Source organism: Onychostruthus taczanowskii, unplaced genomic scaffold (assembly GCF_017590055.1).
Source record: "Onychostruthus taczanowskii isolate IOZ18803 unplaced genomic scaffold, ASM1759005v1 scaffold31, whole genome shotgun sequence".
Classification (NCBI taxonomy): domain Eukaryota; kingdom Metazoa; phylum Chordata; class Aves; order Passeriformes; family Passeridae; genus Onychostruthus; species Onychostruthus taczanowskii.
The window spans coordinates 3966781-3982678 of record NW_024500461.1 but is presented as its reverse complement, the minus strand read 5'-3'; the positions used below and the strand labels follow the sequence as shown (position 1 = coordinate 3982678).

The following is a 15898-nucleotide window of genomic DNA, read 5'->3' as shown; positions in this document are numbered from 1 at the left end:
AATTTGCCTTTTATCACAGCTTTGGTGATAAACTAATCCTCTAAAACAGTGTTAGAAATGAAAAGGCAAAGATTTGTTTAGAAAAAACTGTCAAATAACCACTGCAATAATTCTTTCCAAACCTTAATCTTACTAAAGGAGTAGGAAAGTTTTAAACAATTGTGAATAAAACTGTGATGTTATGTGTAGTTGCCCTGATTGCTGGGGTAATTTGATAAATTTGGATTAATTTACTATGCATTTATTGATTTATGAAATCTTAGCATTTTTAAAGGATATTTTAAGGAGTATTAGAGTGTTTTAGAATATAAGTGAAAATTTTTATGTTTTATGTTAATAACAACTGATGTAGCAATATATTTTTCATCATCTTTTTAATCTAATAGCAAGAGTTACTTCTTTATGACATTTTTGTATCTGTCTTTAGATTGAACAAATGAAAAATGAAATTTCCTTATTGCATCAGTCAGAAGGTGCCAATATTGTCTTCCAAACAGTGAATCTTCCAGAAGGAATGGCTCCTTCAAGTGTTAATACAATTAATTCTCTGAACGAATATTTGATACATCTTACACAGGTAACTCATATATTCCTTGAAATAAAGAGTATTTGTAACATGTATCTAATTCTTTTCTAGTCCAGTAGAATGTCATATATGGACATGAGAGATGTCTCCAAAATTATTTTGGTGTTCTAACATCTACTAAACTCTTTGGGATATTCTGTAATTTAAAGCTGTAAATATTTTGATGTGCTGTAAGCCTGAAAGGTAATAGCTAACTAAATTTTGGACAACAATTCAGATTTTTTTTTGTTTCAAAACTGAATTTTGATCTAAATATTTGCCCACTCTTCCTTCTACTTCCACAGTTACACTCTTTCTATGAGAACCTCTCTCTTAGTGCTGTCTGGATTCCACACCTGAGTCTGCATGTGCAAATCCTACTTGAACAGTTTTTCCCTATAGAGCCAAGGTCTCTAGTAATTTACTGTATGATTTTTCATTCCGATATTTGTCAAAAATACATTCAACAATTGTAAATAAAGGCATAAATACATTGAAACCAATTCCGGTGATTCCCATGGGAAGCATAGCAAATAGGCGTATAGTAATGAAGAACTATTTCAGACTTGGAGTAAAAAAAAAAGTTACCTTTTTATTATTGTTAATTTATCATTTTCTGTCTTTGATAATTTTATAATTTTTTCATTAGAATATACTTTTTCAAATCTGTATGCTTATAAAGTAGAAGAGTATTTGAGAAAATGAGAAGAAATGCCACTTGCCAGTTAGACATTCAGGTAGTATTCTTTGTGAGTTAGCTACAGGTCATAGTGTTTTGAACTTTGGGGGCTGAAGCCTGCAGTGCAATTGTGCTCTCTTTCACACTGATAAATGTGAATGCTGAAGCTCATTGGATTTTTTCATCTGTTGCTTCTAAAGAAAATGCATTTTTCATATTCATAGTTCACACAGTTCATGGCAGAAGCGTCTATCATGAAAACACAAAGGACTGCCATTTTGATTAAATTGCTAGTTTCATGTTTAAAACCTACATTAATAATTTCTGTATTTTTATTTGGAAAATAATAACTAGGAACTGGAAAACAAAGAAAAGTTGCTTAAACAATTAGAAGATGCAGTGGAGGACTACAAACGAAAATTTGCTGTAATTCGTCATCAACAAGGCTTGCTGTATAAAGAATATCAAAGGTATTGCTCTCTTTACTGAATTATGAAAGTTCAATTATCTAAATATTTAACAGTCTTGAAACAAAATTTGCTGCTGTGTTGAAGTAGTTCTTTGGTTAATGTCATAAGTGTTGCCATGTTTGGATATGGACTCCATACATATTCTTTAGTCCTGTAAGGATTCAGAAAACTCCTACAAAACTGTCTTCTGCTGGACTCTTCTCGTTTTGCATGTTTTGTCATGAGGACAAATTTCATTGTGCTTTCTGCATCTGATATCTTGCACTTTACTAGAACCTGTATGATGTTTATTAGCCTAATTTTCTTTTGCTTTCAAGTATAGGTTCTAATAGGCTTTTGGGAGTGGAGAGGAGGGGAGGGAAAAAAGCAAATTGCTGTCCAAATACAGTCAGAGATGTCTGAAAATTTCAGGTTGTTGGGATTTTGTGGTTGGTTTTCTTTTGGACTCCTAGTTGTTTTATATGCTTCAATTAACCTGAATTCCTTAAAATTATTCTTATGGTCAAAAAAATTTAAAAAGTGTTTTCATCTGTTGGGAGGATAGGGATGAATATGATAATTTGGATTTTTCAATTCACAAACTATTAGTTGGATACTCCCTGGATTGGAATGAACAGTCACCCGAATGGCTTCTGGAATAAGGGTTTAATCTTTCAGAAACTTGTGTTTGTTCTTTGAATCAATTAAGATTCCCAGACAATATTATCTCTTTTTTTAGTCATTAAACAGACAGTTTTTATTGAAGGCTGTAATATACTGCCTCATTTACTACTAGGTGAGATAACTCCAATATCCAACAGGGATAAAATGATCATTCAACGTTCCTTCTCTAAACCTGGTACAGACAGAAATTACAGAAGGAGATTCTTTGACTTGGCATCCCATAAAAGTCACTTCCAAAAAATTTTCTTCAATTCTCTTCCATTTTACTCCATTATTTAAGAAACTTAGATACGTCTTTGGAGAGAAAATACCACTTCTAAAATACCCTTGATAAACCATTTTTTAAACTGTCCTAAACTATGCCATATAGTCTATAGGAACTTCTTTATTAGACATGTATGAAAGATCATAATTTTTTTTTCTCACAAATAAATAAATAAAGAAGGACAGAGGAGAGTAGTTTGGACCAAAGTGAAGCTGAATAAACTGAATCTTTTTATGTTTTGGGTATGGTTTTCACAGAAATAACAAGGGTGGGAAGTTACATCGTTTAAGCATCTATAATATACATAATGTACATTTGAAGAACAAAGAAGACACTGAAGAATTATTTTCATCATTTAAGTGGCTGTAGGCTAAACAGGGGATATTGTTTTTAGTAACCCATCTACAATTTATCATGGGCTTTTCAAATCATATTGCTGCTAAAATTAAGTACCTTGGTTTTCAGTATTTCAAAATTTCTTTTGAAGTTATAGTTTTAAAAATCATCAGCTCTTTCATTAATAAATGATTTGGTACTGTTTTAGTCAAAAGGAAACCTGGCAAAAAGAATCAGAAAATATTAAAAAGGAAATGAAAAAACTGGAAGAGGAAAAAGAAGAGGATGCTACGAAAATAAAGGCATATTCTGTAAGTAATTTTGTTACTTTCAATTTTCAGAAATATTTTAGGACATAGAACAGAGGTTTTAATACACTGCTCTAGTTTGTTAGATGGGGAAAATGTGTACACAGACCTCTTGTGCCTGTCCCAGGGTGCTGTGTATGCATGGGGGTGCTCCAATGTTGTGTGTGCCTGTTGGCCTTCCTGCAGTTTGCTAACCTATGCACTGGGGAGAAACCACCCCAAGAGGTCATATCACACTCCTGATGAGGTGTGGGTCCCTAATTGTTGCACTTAGTACTCTCAGAACATCATCTGGAGTACTGAGGTATGGTGTCTAGCAGGGAGGAGTCACTCACAAATGTGTAGAAGATAGAGGGACAGTAGAGAGACTTCTGAAGCTGAACTAGGTTATGAGTGCTGCATTATAACCCTTTCTGCCCCTGCTGTTAGAAGTTTTTATGCTTTTTTATGCCAGTTTCCAAGCTGACAACTTCTTTATTTGAAGTCTCTTATTTTATGGTTACTCTTCAGTCTGGTTAATGGTGATCTTTCTCTTGAACATTGTCAGTTTTGAGCAAATGCCTTCTAAGGCAGGTTTTCTGTTCACACACACGCTTTACACCCACACTGCTCTCTGAGCAGCAATTGTTACCCAGGCTTTGATTGGCAGGAGGAGCATGCAAACAAGCCCTTGGAAAACACATTAGTTTACACTAAGTATTGAGGTATTACTTCCAGCTGTGTCTTATTATATGTATCTGTTAATGTATATGAATCAGTGTTTCAGCAAAACAGGAAACAATTCTTTTTACACACGCATGCAAACACGTGTGAGGAGCATGCAAACAAGCCCTTGGAAAACACATTAGTTTACACTAAGTATTGAGGTATTACTTCCAGCTGTGTCTTATTATATGTATCTGTTAATGTATATGAATCAGTGTTTCAGCAAAACAGGAAACAATTCTTCTTTTTACACATGCATGCAAACACGTGCGTGCACACAGACACACAAATGTTACTATGGAAGGGATCCTGTGGTTTTTTACTTTACAAGTACAGGTTTGATCTTCAAAGTAGGAGGTTATTAGGGTTTGTTTGGAACCACAGGACTTCTGTTTTGTTTAGAAAATTGTTCCAATGCATTTATTTTATTCTAGTATAAACAGGAAGACTGATGACAGTGAATGCAAAGAACCATTCTTGTTCTAAATTTTGAAAGTGTCAGCATTAATTAAAATTGCAGTTAGTCAGTGAAATGTACTTAGCTACTGGTTTTGAAGATTCATCTTTTTCTTAGAATACTGTATGTTTGAGCCTATGTTGAGTGCACATATATTTTATTAGCAAAAAAAGAAATTATTTCAGAAAAATTAATGGAATTTTTCCACCTAGATTAAAAAGTATACAAGAAATCTTGTATGTATATACTACACAATGTAGTTGTGCTTTACCATATTTCTGTACAAAGGTCTTGTTAAAAAAATGTTTTACAGAATTTACTTGATGCACTTGAGAAGGATCCTGATGAAACAAAGAAAGTACTTGCAGAAAATAATAGAAAAATAACTGTTTTACGAGTTAATGAAAAATCACTAACAAGGCAGTGTACCACTTTACTTGAAATGGAGCGGCACCTCAGAAAAGAAAATGATAAACTAAAGGGTGAAATAACACATATGGAGACTGCAGTTACAGGGAAGATTGGAAACTTGCAGCGATTCAAGGTATGGTTTATTGTAGTAATAGCACACATTGTTTATTTTTACATTTGGGAAAGAAATACCCTTTGGTTTTAAATGGAGTTATTACTAGTTTCTTGAATGCATTTTCCAAAAGCTTTCTAATTGCTGTTACAAATCTTGTAGAAATATTCTTTGTATTTATATAAGTATTGTGACCTGGACATGTTCAATAAGTGGGTCCATGTGAATATCATATGGTTTAACAAGACCAAGTGCAAGGTGCTGCACTTGGGTCAGGGCAACTCCTGGTACCAATCCAGGGGAATGAACAGATGGAGAGCAGCCCTGCTGAGGAGGACTTGGGGGTGCAGGTGGATGGGAGCTGGACATCACCCAGCCATGTGCACTTGCAGCTCAGAAAGCCAAACGTGTCCTGGACTGCATCCAAAGCAGCAGCGTGACTGCTATGAGGAAAGGCTGAGAGAACTGGGATTGTTCAGACTGGAAATGAGGAAGCCTCTGTGATGACCTAAATCTGGCCTTCCTGTATCTGGAGGGAGCCTACAAGAAATATGGAGAGACTTCTGACAATGGTATATGGTGACAGGACAAGGGGGACAGGCTTCCAAGTGGGGAGAGTAGATTTAGATCAGATGTTAGGAAGAAATTCTCAGCTATGAGGGTGGTGAGGCACTGGCACAGGTTGCCCAGAGAAGCTGTGAATGCCCTGTCCCTGAAAGCATTCATGGCCAGGTTGGATGGGGCTCTGCATAACCTAGTCTAGTGGAATGTGTTCCTGCACATGGCAGGGTGGTTTGGAATTAGATGATCTTCAAGGTGACTTTCCAATTCAAACCATTCTATGGTTCTGTGATCCTTGCATGAAATCAAATCTTACCTTTTGGTCTTACAGGTTTTATTCAGGGCCTATATTCATTTTACAAGATATGTTTTGACAGTGCCTTGAGAGGCAACTGTTGATAAAATTACCCAGAGAGTTAGAATATCAGAAAAGTTTTGTCAGTGTTTATTACAGGTGGTTTTTGAAGATGAACGGTAATTTAGAAAAACTAATATCTAAAGTGCTGTGTTAAGTATTATTCTTTTTATGTGGAGTAATTTTATATTTCTAAGTGACCTTAGAACTATTGTGTTGATTATTTTCGTAGGAGATGGCTTGCTTTAAGATTTCAGCTCTGCAAAAAGTGCTGGACAGTAGTGTGCCATTGTCTGAGCTAGAAGTGGCCAATAAGCAGTACAATGCATTAACTGCTAAATACAGAGAGATGTTACAAAAAGATAATTTGCTTGTGCAACGGACAACAAACATGGAACACATGGAGGTAATGTTTGTGTTACATTTTAAACCTGAGGGAAAAAAATGGGCAGACAGAAAAGCATTTTGTTGTGGCTCTTTGTTTATTTGTTTGTTTGCTCTTTAAACTAAGTTTTGGGTGTGTTCTCTCAGAAATTATTCTTAGTTCTTTGATTACTAAAATGAGACCAGCAGAAGGAATATTTGCTATCATCTTCGGTTTTGGAGGTCATAAGGAAAGTAGAATTAATGAAAACAATTGGAAAGCTTTCTCTCAAAGTATGTGCTCTTACTAATTCCCAGCTTTCACAGGAATGAAATGGTAGTTCCAAAAAGAGTAAAGCTTTGGAATTTTACTTCCATAAAAGAGGCCAAAGATGGTTTATTATGTGCTTGCAAAATATTGTAGGTACTACAAATATTTAACACTTCTTGTGAAACTTTTATTCCAAAGTAGAAGGGACTTTCTTCTCAAGAAACTGTGAAGTTGGCTTCAAAGATATGTTACTACCTCCCACTTTTCACAGGCAGTAAAGAATGAAGGACTCCTATGTCTATTTTATGGAATTTTGTGTGTATGAAAACTTGCATTACCTATTTCAGCAACTTCATAGAGGTAGAGAATAATATATAAACTAAAAATGTGTCCAGAACACTCAAATAGAAAATTAATATTAAGTATTCAGTTAGTTTTTTTGGTTAATGTGAAATTTGTATTTCCATTTGGAGGAGTGAAGGAACATTTACAAAAGTAACATTTGGCATCATATTAGATGCCTAAAAGAACTAAAAGAAATGTGATCTGTCTCAAAGAGGTATTTATGTGCAACATGAAGTGTTCTTTGTGGGATGAAGTAATCTTCCAGAATTACTTCTTTGCCACTGTTAATGAGGTGCTTAGTATGACAAACAAAGATTTTTCTCATCTAATTTTAGCTGCTGTAGGAATCACAGTTGGTGGTAATAATTATTCCCAGTATTCACTAGCTGTGACAGTAAGATACAGAGCACAAAGACTAATATTTTTACACTTTACAAACATATACACTTTACAAACATATACACTTTACAAACATATAGTCTTCTGTTGCCATATATGTAGGTTATGGTCACGCACAAATAAAGTCTGTTAATCTGAAAGATTTTGTAGATACTAAACATGAAATCTGCTACAATTAAACAGTTTGCAGTTATGTTGCATCTTTTCTGTCACATAGCGTGAGAATGAATCCTTGAAAGAACAGATAACTTCGTTGAATAAGGAACTGGAGATCACAAAAGAAAAACTTCACACTGTAGAACAAGCGTGGGAGCAGGTTACTAAACTGGGCAAGTATGAAAGTTATATTGCAACATTAAACACCAAATGGTATATCCTGTATAAAAATATTTTAAAATATTTTAAAATTGATGTGTCTAAAATAATGAAAATAAAAAAAATCATAACTATTTTATGTCTTTCAGTAATGATGTCTATTTTTGTGCTGAATTTTTTTGTTTGTAAGTTTAATTTTACTAAAAGCAAGTTCAGTATTTTTTTCATGAAACTCTTCCACTTTGACTTTTTTGGGTTACTGGGTCAAGGGTTTAAAAGCTTTTAATGCAACATCACCTGAACTTTTTCTTTCTTAATATGTTCTAACTTGATTGTCAGTCATAGTGTTTCAGAGTTTGTCAAGAAAGTAAGTTTGTTTTGCTGGTTTCATGCCTTGTAACAAAGTATTCTTTCTTACTATGTGGGGTTTCTTTGTATAGATTTCATTCCTATTATTCAGCCCTGTTGCTTTTGCAGATTTTAAATTAAATTTCCTGAAGGTTTGCCAGTTGTATTAGGCATAAGGTGAAAGGCTACACTGAAAATAGCTATCAGTCTCAATAACCATGGTTGCAGATACATGCATTCATAACTGATAGCAGTATTTTATTAAAGTTGTATACTTTCCAAACATGTAGTAAGGCAAGATAACTGTGCATCCAGATGCACAGATGTTATGATAAAGTTTACTTGACACAGATAAAGCAAAACTCATGTTTGGTTTCATGGTGGAAATAATTTTCATAGTTGAATCAGTTTGTGTTTCTTAATTTAAATATTTTTTTCATGTAGGGGATGACAATGCCATGGACAAAGCCACAAAAGCAATAACCAACAGTGAGATTTTGTCCATTTCTAAGAAAATCACCATGTTGGAAATGAAGGAACTAAATGAAAGACAGAGAGCAGAGCATTCACAACGAATGTATGAGCACTTAAGGGGCACTGTAAAGCAAATAGAAGAACGTAATTTTGAATTGGAAACAAAATTTGCTGAGGTAAATGTCTGAGATTTAACAACCTAATTTACTACATCTTAAAAACATATTTTTGAGCTTTTCAAAAATTATTTATATCAATAATATCAATTTATGTCAATAAATAAGTGTATAAATGAGCTTATGATGCAAAAAATAGTTTTGCAGGCTTTAAGAACTGCAATTTAGCATATGCAAGACATTGGTAAAAATAGAACTGATTAATTTGTCAGTAGTTTATTTCAAAAGTTAGTTGACACGATGAGCATCTTGACAGATGCTAGTTTCCTAGTTTTGTCAGCAGACTGCAAGAAAAAAGTCCCTTCTAAACCTATTTTTTTTTGTCTAATCCATATGATCTCTTTTTCTTATAATTTTTTCCTTATAATTACCAATTATTCAAAAAAAGGTTAGAACTTTACATCCCTTGTGCAAATGATAGTGTTGTGATTCTGCTACAGACTGGTTACATCTTATGCCGTACATTGTCTACAGTACAAAAATAGAAGTCATGTGCCACTGAAGCTGATGAACCTTAGTATTCCTGTCCTATCAGTCTTAAACGTGTTAGATATTTTTGTCCACACTATTCATTTTTGAATTTTTTGTAGAAATTTATTTTTTACTAGCAAGAGACTTTATTATAGTTTCTACAATAAAATTATATATAGGAATTGTACAGGTGTGTTCTTGTGACGTTACTGGTCTGTAATTTAAGCACAAGGGCAGAAAGAGAATAGTTGATAGGAATGCTGATAGATTGCATTCATTTCCACTCCATGTCCTTTGCTAGAGTGTAGTCTAACTATTTTAGATTGCTGTTGTGTGACTCCCTCTTTCTCTGATGTTTTAGTAATGTTTGTTACATTATTTTGGTCTGATTTAGTCTGGGAGATGGAGTAACTGAAAGTGTATAAAGCTTTTCAGCAGCAGTATTGCTAAAGCCTTTTCTGACGGGGCTCATTCTTTTATTTCTCTAAGGAATGCTTTAGGTGATGCACCCTAGTGTCACATTTTTCATATACTCTTTTGTATATATTATTTACCTTGTGATACTTTTATACTTTAGGTCTGATGTTCTTCCTTCATTCTGAGCTGATGAACTAATGCTATTCTTTCTTACTCATACCTCTGCATCCCTCTTTTGCCTCATTTCTGTAGTTCCAGGACATACATTTTCTGTTTCATATACCCCTGTTGTCAGTACCTCCTAACCTGGTATAATTGCCTTTTTTTGTTTGAGAAAGATAACAAGATTGTGTGGGTGTAATTAATGAAAGCTGTAGGTAATACCAGTTTAACAACTGATAACTATAAGTCTACTATACATCTTTTTAAGTCATAAATCAACTTCAGCATTCTACTTTTAGTTTTCCAGATACGTGAGGATACCCTGCACTTCTTTTTGTTTGTTTAGGAAATCAGTTATTTTATTAAGTAGTGGTATCAGAATAATGGGTCACAACTGTATGTACTGATTAAGTCATGGGATTTCTCTTTGTTAGGATTAAGATAGATTAAGATTATTTATTTTAATCCTTTTTGGTTTGAATTGAAATATTGGTTACTCAGTATTTGATAATTAACTTGAAAAATCAGGCTGCTTGAAAGAATATAATTTAATTAAGAAAGGTTTTTTTGGAAGGAATAAAAGAACACAGTATTGTCAGTCCTGGCATTTATAACCTCTATTTGTCTTACCAATGCTAATATAAAAGGCAGTATATAAATATGTAAGATCTTCATTTCCCTAAGTGTTTAAAGTCTTTTTTAAAAAATTTGTTGTTAGTTTTCATTTTAGTTTAGGAGCAAGTTATTGCAGTAGTGGTTTTAAGAAAATTCACTAATAAAAATTGTATTTAGTTTAGAATCCTTTTCTGTGCCAAATATTGCTGTATGCATAGAATCCTTCAAACAAAAAAGATGTGTGAACAGAGGGTAAGGGAAACTGGTTTTTGAACTCAACCTCATCACAGCTGAACTATGTTTTGTAATGACTGAAAAAAAAAAACCTTTTGGTGCTGCTATTTCATTGCAGCGTTTGAGCAGTTATGTGCTTAGGATACCATTTTGTTTGTTTCTGGTTTTGATTTTTTTAAGCTCACCAAAATCAATCTTGAGGCACAGAAAGTGGAACAGGAATTAAGGGATGAACTGTCAAAAAGTGTAAGTAAGGCAGTAAGTGATGCAGATAGACGACAAATTATGGACCTAGAGAAGCATGAGATGGAGCTCAAGATTGAAGTTTCAAAGTAAGTCTTGAATTTATAAATTTTGAATTAAGTATGATCAGAAATGTGTGAAAATTAAGGCATACTAGTCTCTTACATAATACACTACTTGTGTATCAGTGACATGCAATTTTCAATGCCTGTTTTTCTGAGCATATATATATGCCAAATTTGGCATTGAAAATGAAGCTTTTAATTCCTGACTATAAAGAATGCAATTTGTTTCATTTTAATTTGAACAAGGAATTAAGGGCTGGCTGAGATAGATAGGGTAAGTGTGCAATTAGATACTTATACTAGTATTTTTACACTAATTGAGGTTGATTTTGTTTCTGTGCCACAACCCCCATTCTGTGTATGAAAATCTCGTAGAACTAATTGGAAAGCAGTTCTTTCTTTGAAAGACTCATATCTCAAACATTAATGTACAGTAGGAGGGAGGATTTCCATTTACTTAGAAGAGATTAACTTTGCAGAAATTGGAAAATGGAGCTTTTTAGATGTGTTGCTATGAACATTTGTCTTTGAGTAATTAATGTAATCCTGTTATATGCCTAAACCAGCAAAATCTGTAGGGATACTTGCACTTTTTGGCACTGCAAGTAAGTTATTAGATTTGGTGAAGCAGAGAAGGGAATTGAGAATGAAATGTTTTGAGCATGTAGAAAATGTTGAGTATTTATAACCTGAAGCAGGAGAGAAATAGAGGACAGAGATGATTAGGTTAGGTAAAAAACCCATGGCATTGTTTTCCTGGAGTAGGTTACTGCTAGCAAACTTCTGTATGATGTATAGGAAAAATGGCCTGTGAAAATGTTGAGAAGCAATATAGAAGAATTTTCTTAAACAGATCTCTAAGAGTAGAGAAGAGTATGCTGAAAAGAATGAAATCCAAATGTTTTGATATGAGGAAACATACGAAGTATCTTTTCTTACTGTCTTCTATGTAGAAAAACTTAATAGGTTATTCACTGATTTCAAGTGACACAATACTCTTGTTTTCTCTGGAAGGTTAAAAGAACTGTCTGATGTAGCACAAACACAAGTTGAAGCTCTGGAGGCACGCCAGCAATACAGAGATAAAGAAGTGGAATATCTTAGAATGCAAATTTTAGATTATCAGGTAAAATTTAACCTTTATTAAAACTGCAGTTTGGAATCTTTTTTTCCCTGGAGTGAGAAGAAATGAAGTAATTTTTCAATGAATTAGAAAACTGCAAAAGTATTTCAGAAGAATTTTAGCAAGCTAGTTCTTGTAGTGCCCATACCCTTTCAAAAGTTCCATATTACATTAATTTTTCCCTTCTCTATTTATTCCATTTCTAGCTGTGCAGCTATTACAGATCCTGACATTTTTCATGTTGTTTACATAATATTAATTCCTGTATCATCAATAGCTCATGGTCAAGGAAAAACTCATGGTGAGGAAAGCCTGATTGTTTTTCTCAAGCGAGAAATTACTTGTAAACATTGAAGATTTGCAATAGGTTTAATATTTTGTTATTAGCTAAAACAATTTATTGGAATTTGGTTTCACATTATGTAATGGTTTGAGACCTTAACTCCAACACTTGTGTCAGCTTTGACATTACCATATTTTCTAAGTGTAGGTACATATTTCTTCCTCAGTTTCTGGTATTTTGGAAAGAGACCATTTTTAAGATCAGTATCTGAAAAGCTGTACTTCAATGTGTGGCTGTAGAAACAATAGTGGAAAAATTAAAAGCCTCTTACAGGCTGATTCTTACCTTTCTCTGTGGAATAAAATACATGCAATATATAACACATATATATTAAAAATATCTTGTTTATATTTACATATAAACTGTGTTAACATATTCTGCGTTAAAATGAAAAATAAATTTGTTCTATCAATTTTGTTCTTAGGCACAATCAGATGAAAAAGCAATTATTGCAAAACTGCATCAAGATATCATAGCCCTTCAAGGTAGTGAATCTGTTGCTGTAGACCAATTGGAGAAGTTTAAGTTGAAACTACAGAAGATGGAGATCCATAATCTACGTCTGGAGCAGAAGCTTGATGAGAGAGATCAAGCGTTATATTTTGCCCGACTTGAAGGAAAAAATAGAGCCAAGCATCTACAACAGACAGTTCAGTCTTTGCGGCGACAGTTTAGTGGTGCTCTGCCTTTAGCACAGCAAGAAAAATTCTCTAAAACAATGATTCAGCTACAGACTGACAAACTGAAGGTCTTGGAAGAAGTTCAGCATGCCCAGCAGGAGCGTAGAAATGCAGAAAACAGAGCATTAGAGCTGGAGTTGAAACTGAAAAGTTTAGAAGAATTAGTAAGTGCATTGAAGGATACAAGAGGAGCTCAAAAGGTTTGTGATTTTATGGTTTTGAATAGCTTTGCTTATCTGATCTGCATTTAAATTTATAAGTTTCAGTTCAGTTTGTTTTCTAAATATATATTTTAATGTAAAACTTACTGATTTCAAAATGCACTGTTAGAATATGACAGCTATCATATTTTGTTTTCTGTAAAAGTCAGTGCAGTTATATGTACTAATTATCTTCTTTTGTGCCCAATTAAGGCACATAGGAACTACACCCTAAGTGCAGTTATATTAAATTGAATTAATTAAATGGAATCTAATTAAATAATGAAATAAATTAAATTAAATACAGAGTAGCATTCTGAAGTTTTGTTCCATGAGCTTGCAGCAAAATCTTCAGATCCATGTCTTTTTAAAATAAATCCAGGGGCAGTAATTTAGACAGCATGGTTAGAAATGTTACTATGTTCATGTAATTCTGCTTAAGCATATTTTGCAACCATAAGCAATGTCGCCCTGAAATCTTAAGAATGCTTTCTCACTTCTCTTCAAGATCACTGTGTATTAGATAACATGATTGTATCTGTTGTGACTAAAGTTGTCTGCATGTAAGCAATGCTTTTAATGCTCTGGGATGTATTAGTTTTAAGTCAGTTTTCAAAATATTTTTCTAGAGCATTTTGACATAAGTATGTCTGTTATTCTTAGTACACGTGCATTTTTTTGAGCACATACAGTTTTTAATGGTTTTGAATTCTCTTGCTCTTTTAGAAAATACAAACCAAACTTCTTGCTTACTATTTTTTGTTCAGTCTGGACAGATACATAAGGTATAACTTGAAAAATTTGAAAATTGTTTACAATGTACTTTTGTCAGTATAAGGGAAACCTGTTGCCTCTCCAGTTGGCTGCTGCACTTATCAGTCATTCCCCTTGCAGTTTCATACTCTTGTCATACTTCCTCTCTCAAGACAAGTGAAGAGCCTTAAAAAGGCAGAACATGTGTCTTCCAGTTAGTTTGAGAAGTTCCATCCTGCCTCAAAGCCAAAGAGTGAAGCTTCATCTAGTTGGCCTGTGGTAAATGATAATATACTGTGTGTTATTCATTGCAAGGTAATTGTGTGGCACATGAAAATGGAGGAACTCCATCTGCAGGAACTTAAACTCAGTCGAGAGTTAGTCAAGCAAAAAGAAGAGGTGAAGTATTTGCGTAATATAATTTCTGAATATGAATGTACAATCAGTAACCTGGAAGAAGAAATTGTACAGCAGAACAAGGTATGTATTCCTGCATGCTATTGAAAAAATATACTATTCCTTATTTTACTAAGTGATTTTCTAATATTTTTTAACACAGGTGTTTGTATCTTGGTTTTATAATCCTTTTTAATAGCTTGTTTGAGTGTTTTATTTCTTGGTAACTATTTTTTCAGTTGACATCTATAAAATTCCCCTTGCCTTCAATAAATAAACTACCTCTATCAAACATTTGTTACAGTTTCATGAAGAAAGGCAAATGGCTTGGGACCAGAGAGAAGTAGAACTACAGCGCCAGTTAGACCAGTATGATCATCAACAAACTGAAATACTTAGCACCGCTTTAAAGGTACATGCACTAAAAATAGACACATAGGCATGTTTTTCAGAGCTGTCAGATTACATGAATATGAATCTTTCTGTGCAGTTTGAAGAGGCTGCAGGCTCAGTTCCAGACCCTAGTTTGCCAGTCCCACAGCAACTTGAGTTGGCTTTAAGAACGATTCAGGAACATATTCGAACAATCCTGGAAACTAGGGCAACCTGCAGATCACTGGAGGAGGTAATTTAATGTATAAATTATAATTTAACATGACAAAATTTGTATTTCCATATGCTTTTACTTTTTTTTTTTTCCCATGAAAAATATCCTTTTTAAAATGTCATTTAGACATGTTTAATACTCAGAAAATGTGAATAACATAATCACACGATGAGTAAAATGAAATATTTTTTCCATTGGAAAAAATCATACATGAGACTTTTGTAATGTTTTTATTCATCCATTTAGTAGGTTCAGATGTGTCTTGCTGTACAAAATTCAGTTGACTATACGTAGCTAAATTTAGCAAGTGCTACAAAATACTTTTATCTTGGGTTGTTAAATTAATGCTCTTCTACAGAAGATACTTTGTGGTTCTTAAATAATTGGTAAAACACCGGCTTCTTCATTTGGTAGGACAAAATTAGTTGTTTAAGTGTCATGTGCCAAGCAAATACATAAAGACAGTAATGGTATTCCAGGACATTTTCATCTAATAGTAATCCCATACAGCTGGAACGCAGTACAAAGTGTTTTGTGTTTATAAGTACATTTAGATAAATCTTTCTGGTACATTTCTTGAAAAGTAAGATCTTTTTGCAGTGTTTGAATTCTGGAAATGCAGAAATTGCCTTTTGTTGTAGAAATTAGAAGAAAAGGAGACCGCTCTGTGGAAAGCTGAACAAAATGTTATATCAAGAGACAAAGTTATAAATGAATTAAGACTTCGATTACCTGCAACATCAGGAGAGAAAATAATGGCTGAATTAAGCAAACAAGAAGATGACTCAGAGTACCGTCATGCCATTAAAATTGCTCATCAAACCATTGCAAATATGCAAGCAAGATTAAATCAAAAGGAGGAAGCGTTAAAAAGATACCAATATATGCTTGCTAAAGCAAGAGAGGTAGTTAAACCTTTTTTCTGAAATGTCTTCCATTTTCAAGTTGTCTTAGTTGATTCTTTGTTTTCTCATTGCTAGCGAAGTCTAAAAATAACAGTTTCTGATCTCA

General features: G+C 33.6%; 1 protein-coding gene across 4 annotated transcripts in view; it reads left to right on the top strand.

The window, feature by feature from the left end:
* The window catches only part of CEP290 (centrosomal protein 290), a 48739-nt gene that overhangs the window by 14310 nt on the left and 18531 nt on the right, over positions 1–15898 (top strand). For all 4 annotated transcript variants that reach the window (XM_041409880.1, XM_041409877.1, XM_041409878.1 and 1 more), the window contains 14 exons: positions 428–577; positions 1599–1714; positions 3187–3289; positions 4762–4992; positions 6120–6293; positions 7483–7594; positions 8373–8578; positions 10658–10809; positions 11800–11911; positions 12676–13131; positions 14200–14364; positions 14585–14692; positions 14771–14905; positions 15529–15792. In XM_041409880.1, coding sequence (XP_041265814.1) covers positions 428–577; positions 1599–1714; positions 3187–3289; positions 4762–4992; positions 6120–6293; positions 7483–7594; positions 8373–8578; positions 10658–10809; positions 11800–11911; positions 12676–13131; positions 14200–14364; positions 14585–14692; positions 14771–14905; positions 15529–15792 — 2484 coding nt within the window. The remainder of the gene's footprint in view (positions 1–427; positions 578–1598; positions 1715–3186; positions 3290–4761; positions 4993–6119; positions 6294–7482; positions 7595–8372; positions 8579–10657; positions 10810–11799; positions 11912–12675; positions 13132–14199; positions 14365–14584; positions 14693–14770; positions 14906–15528; positions 15793–15898) is intronic.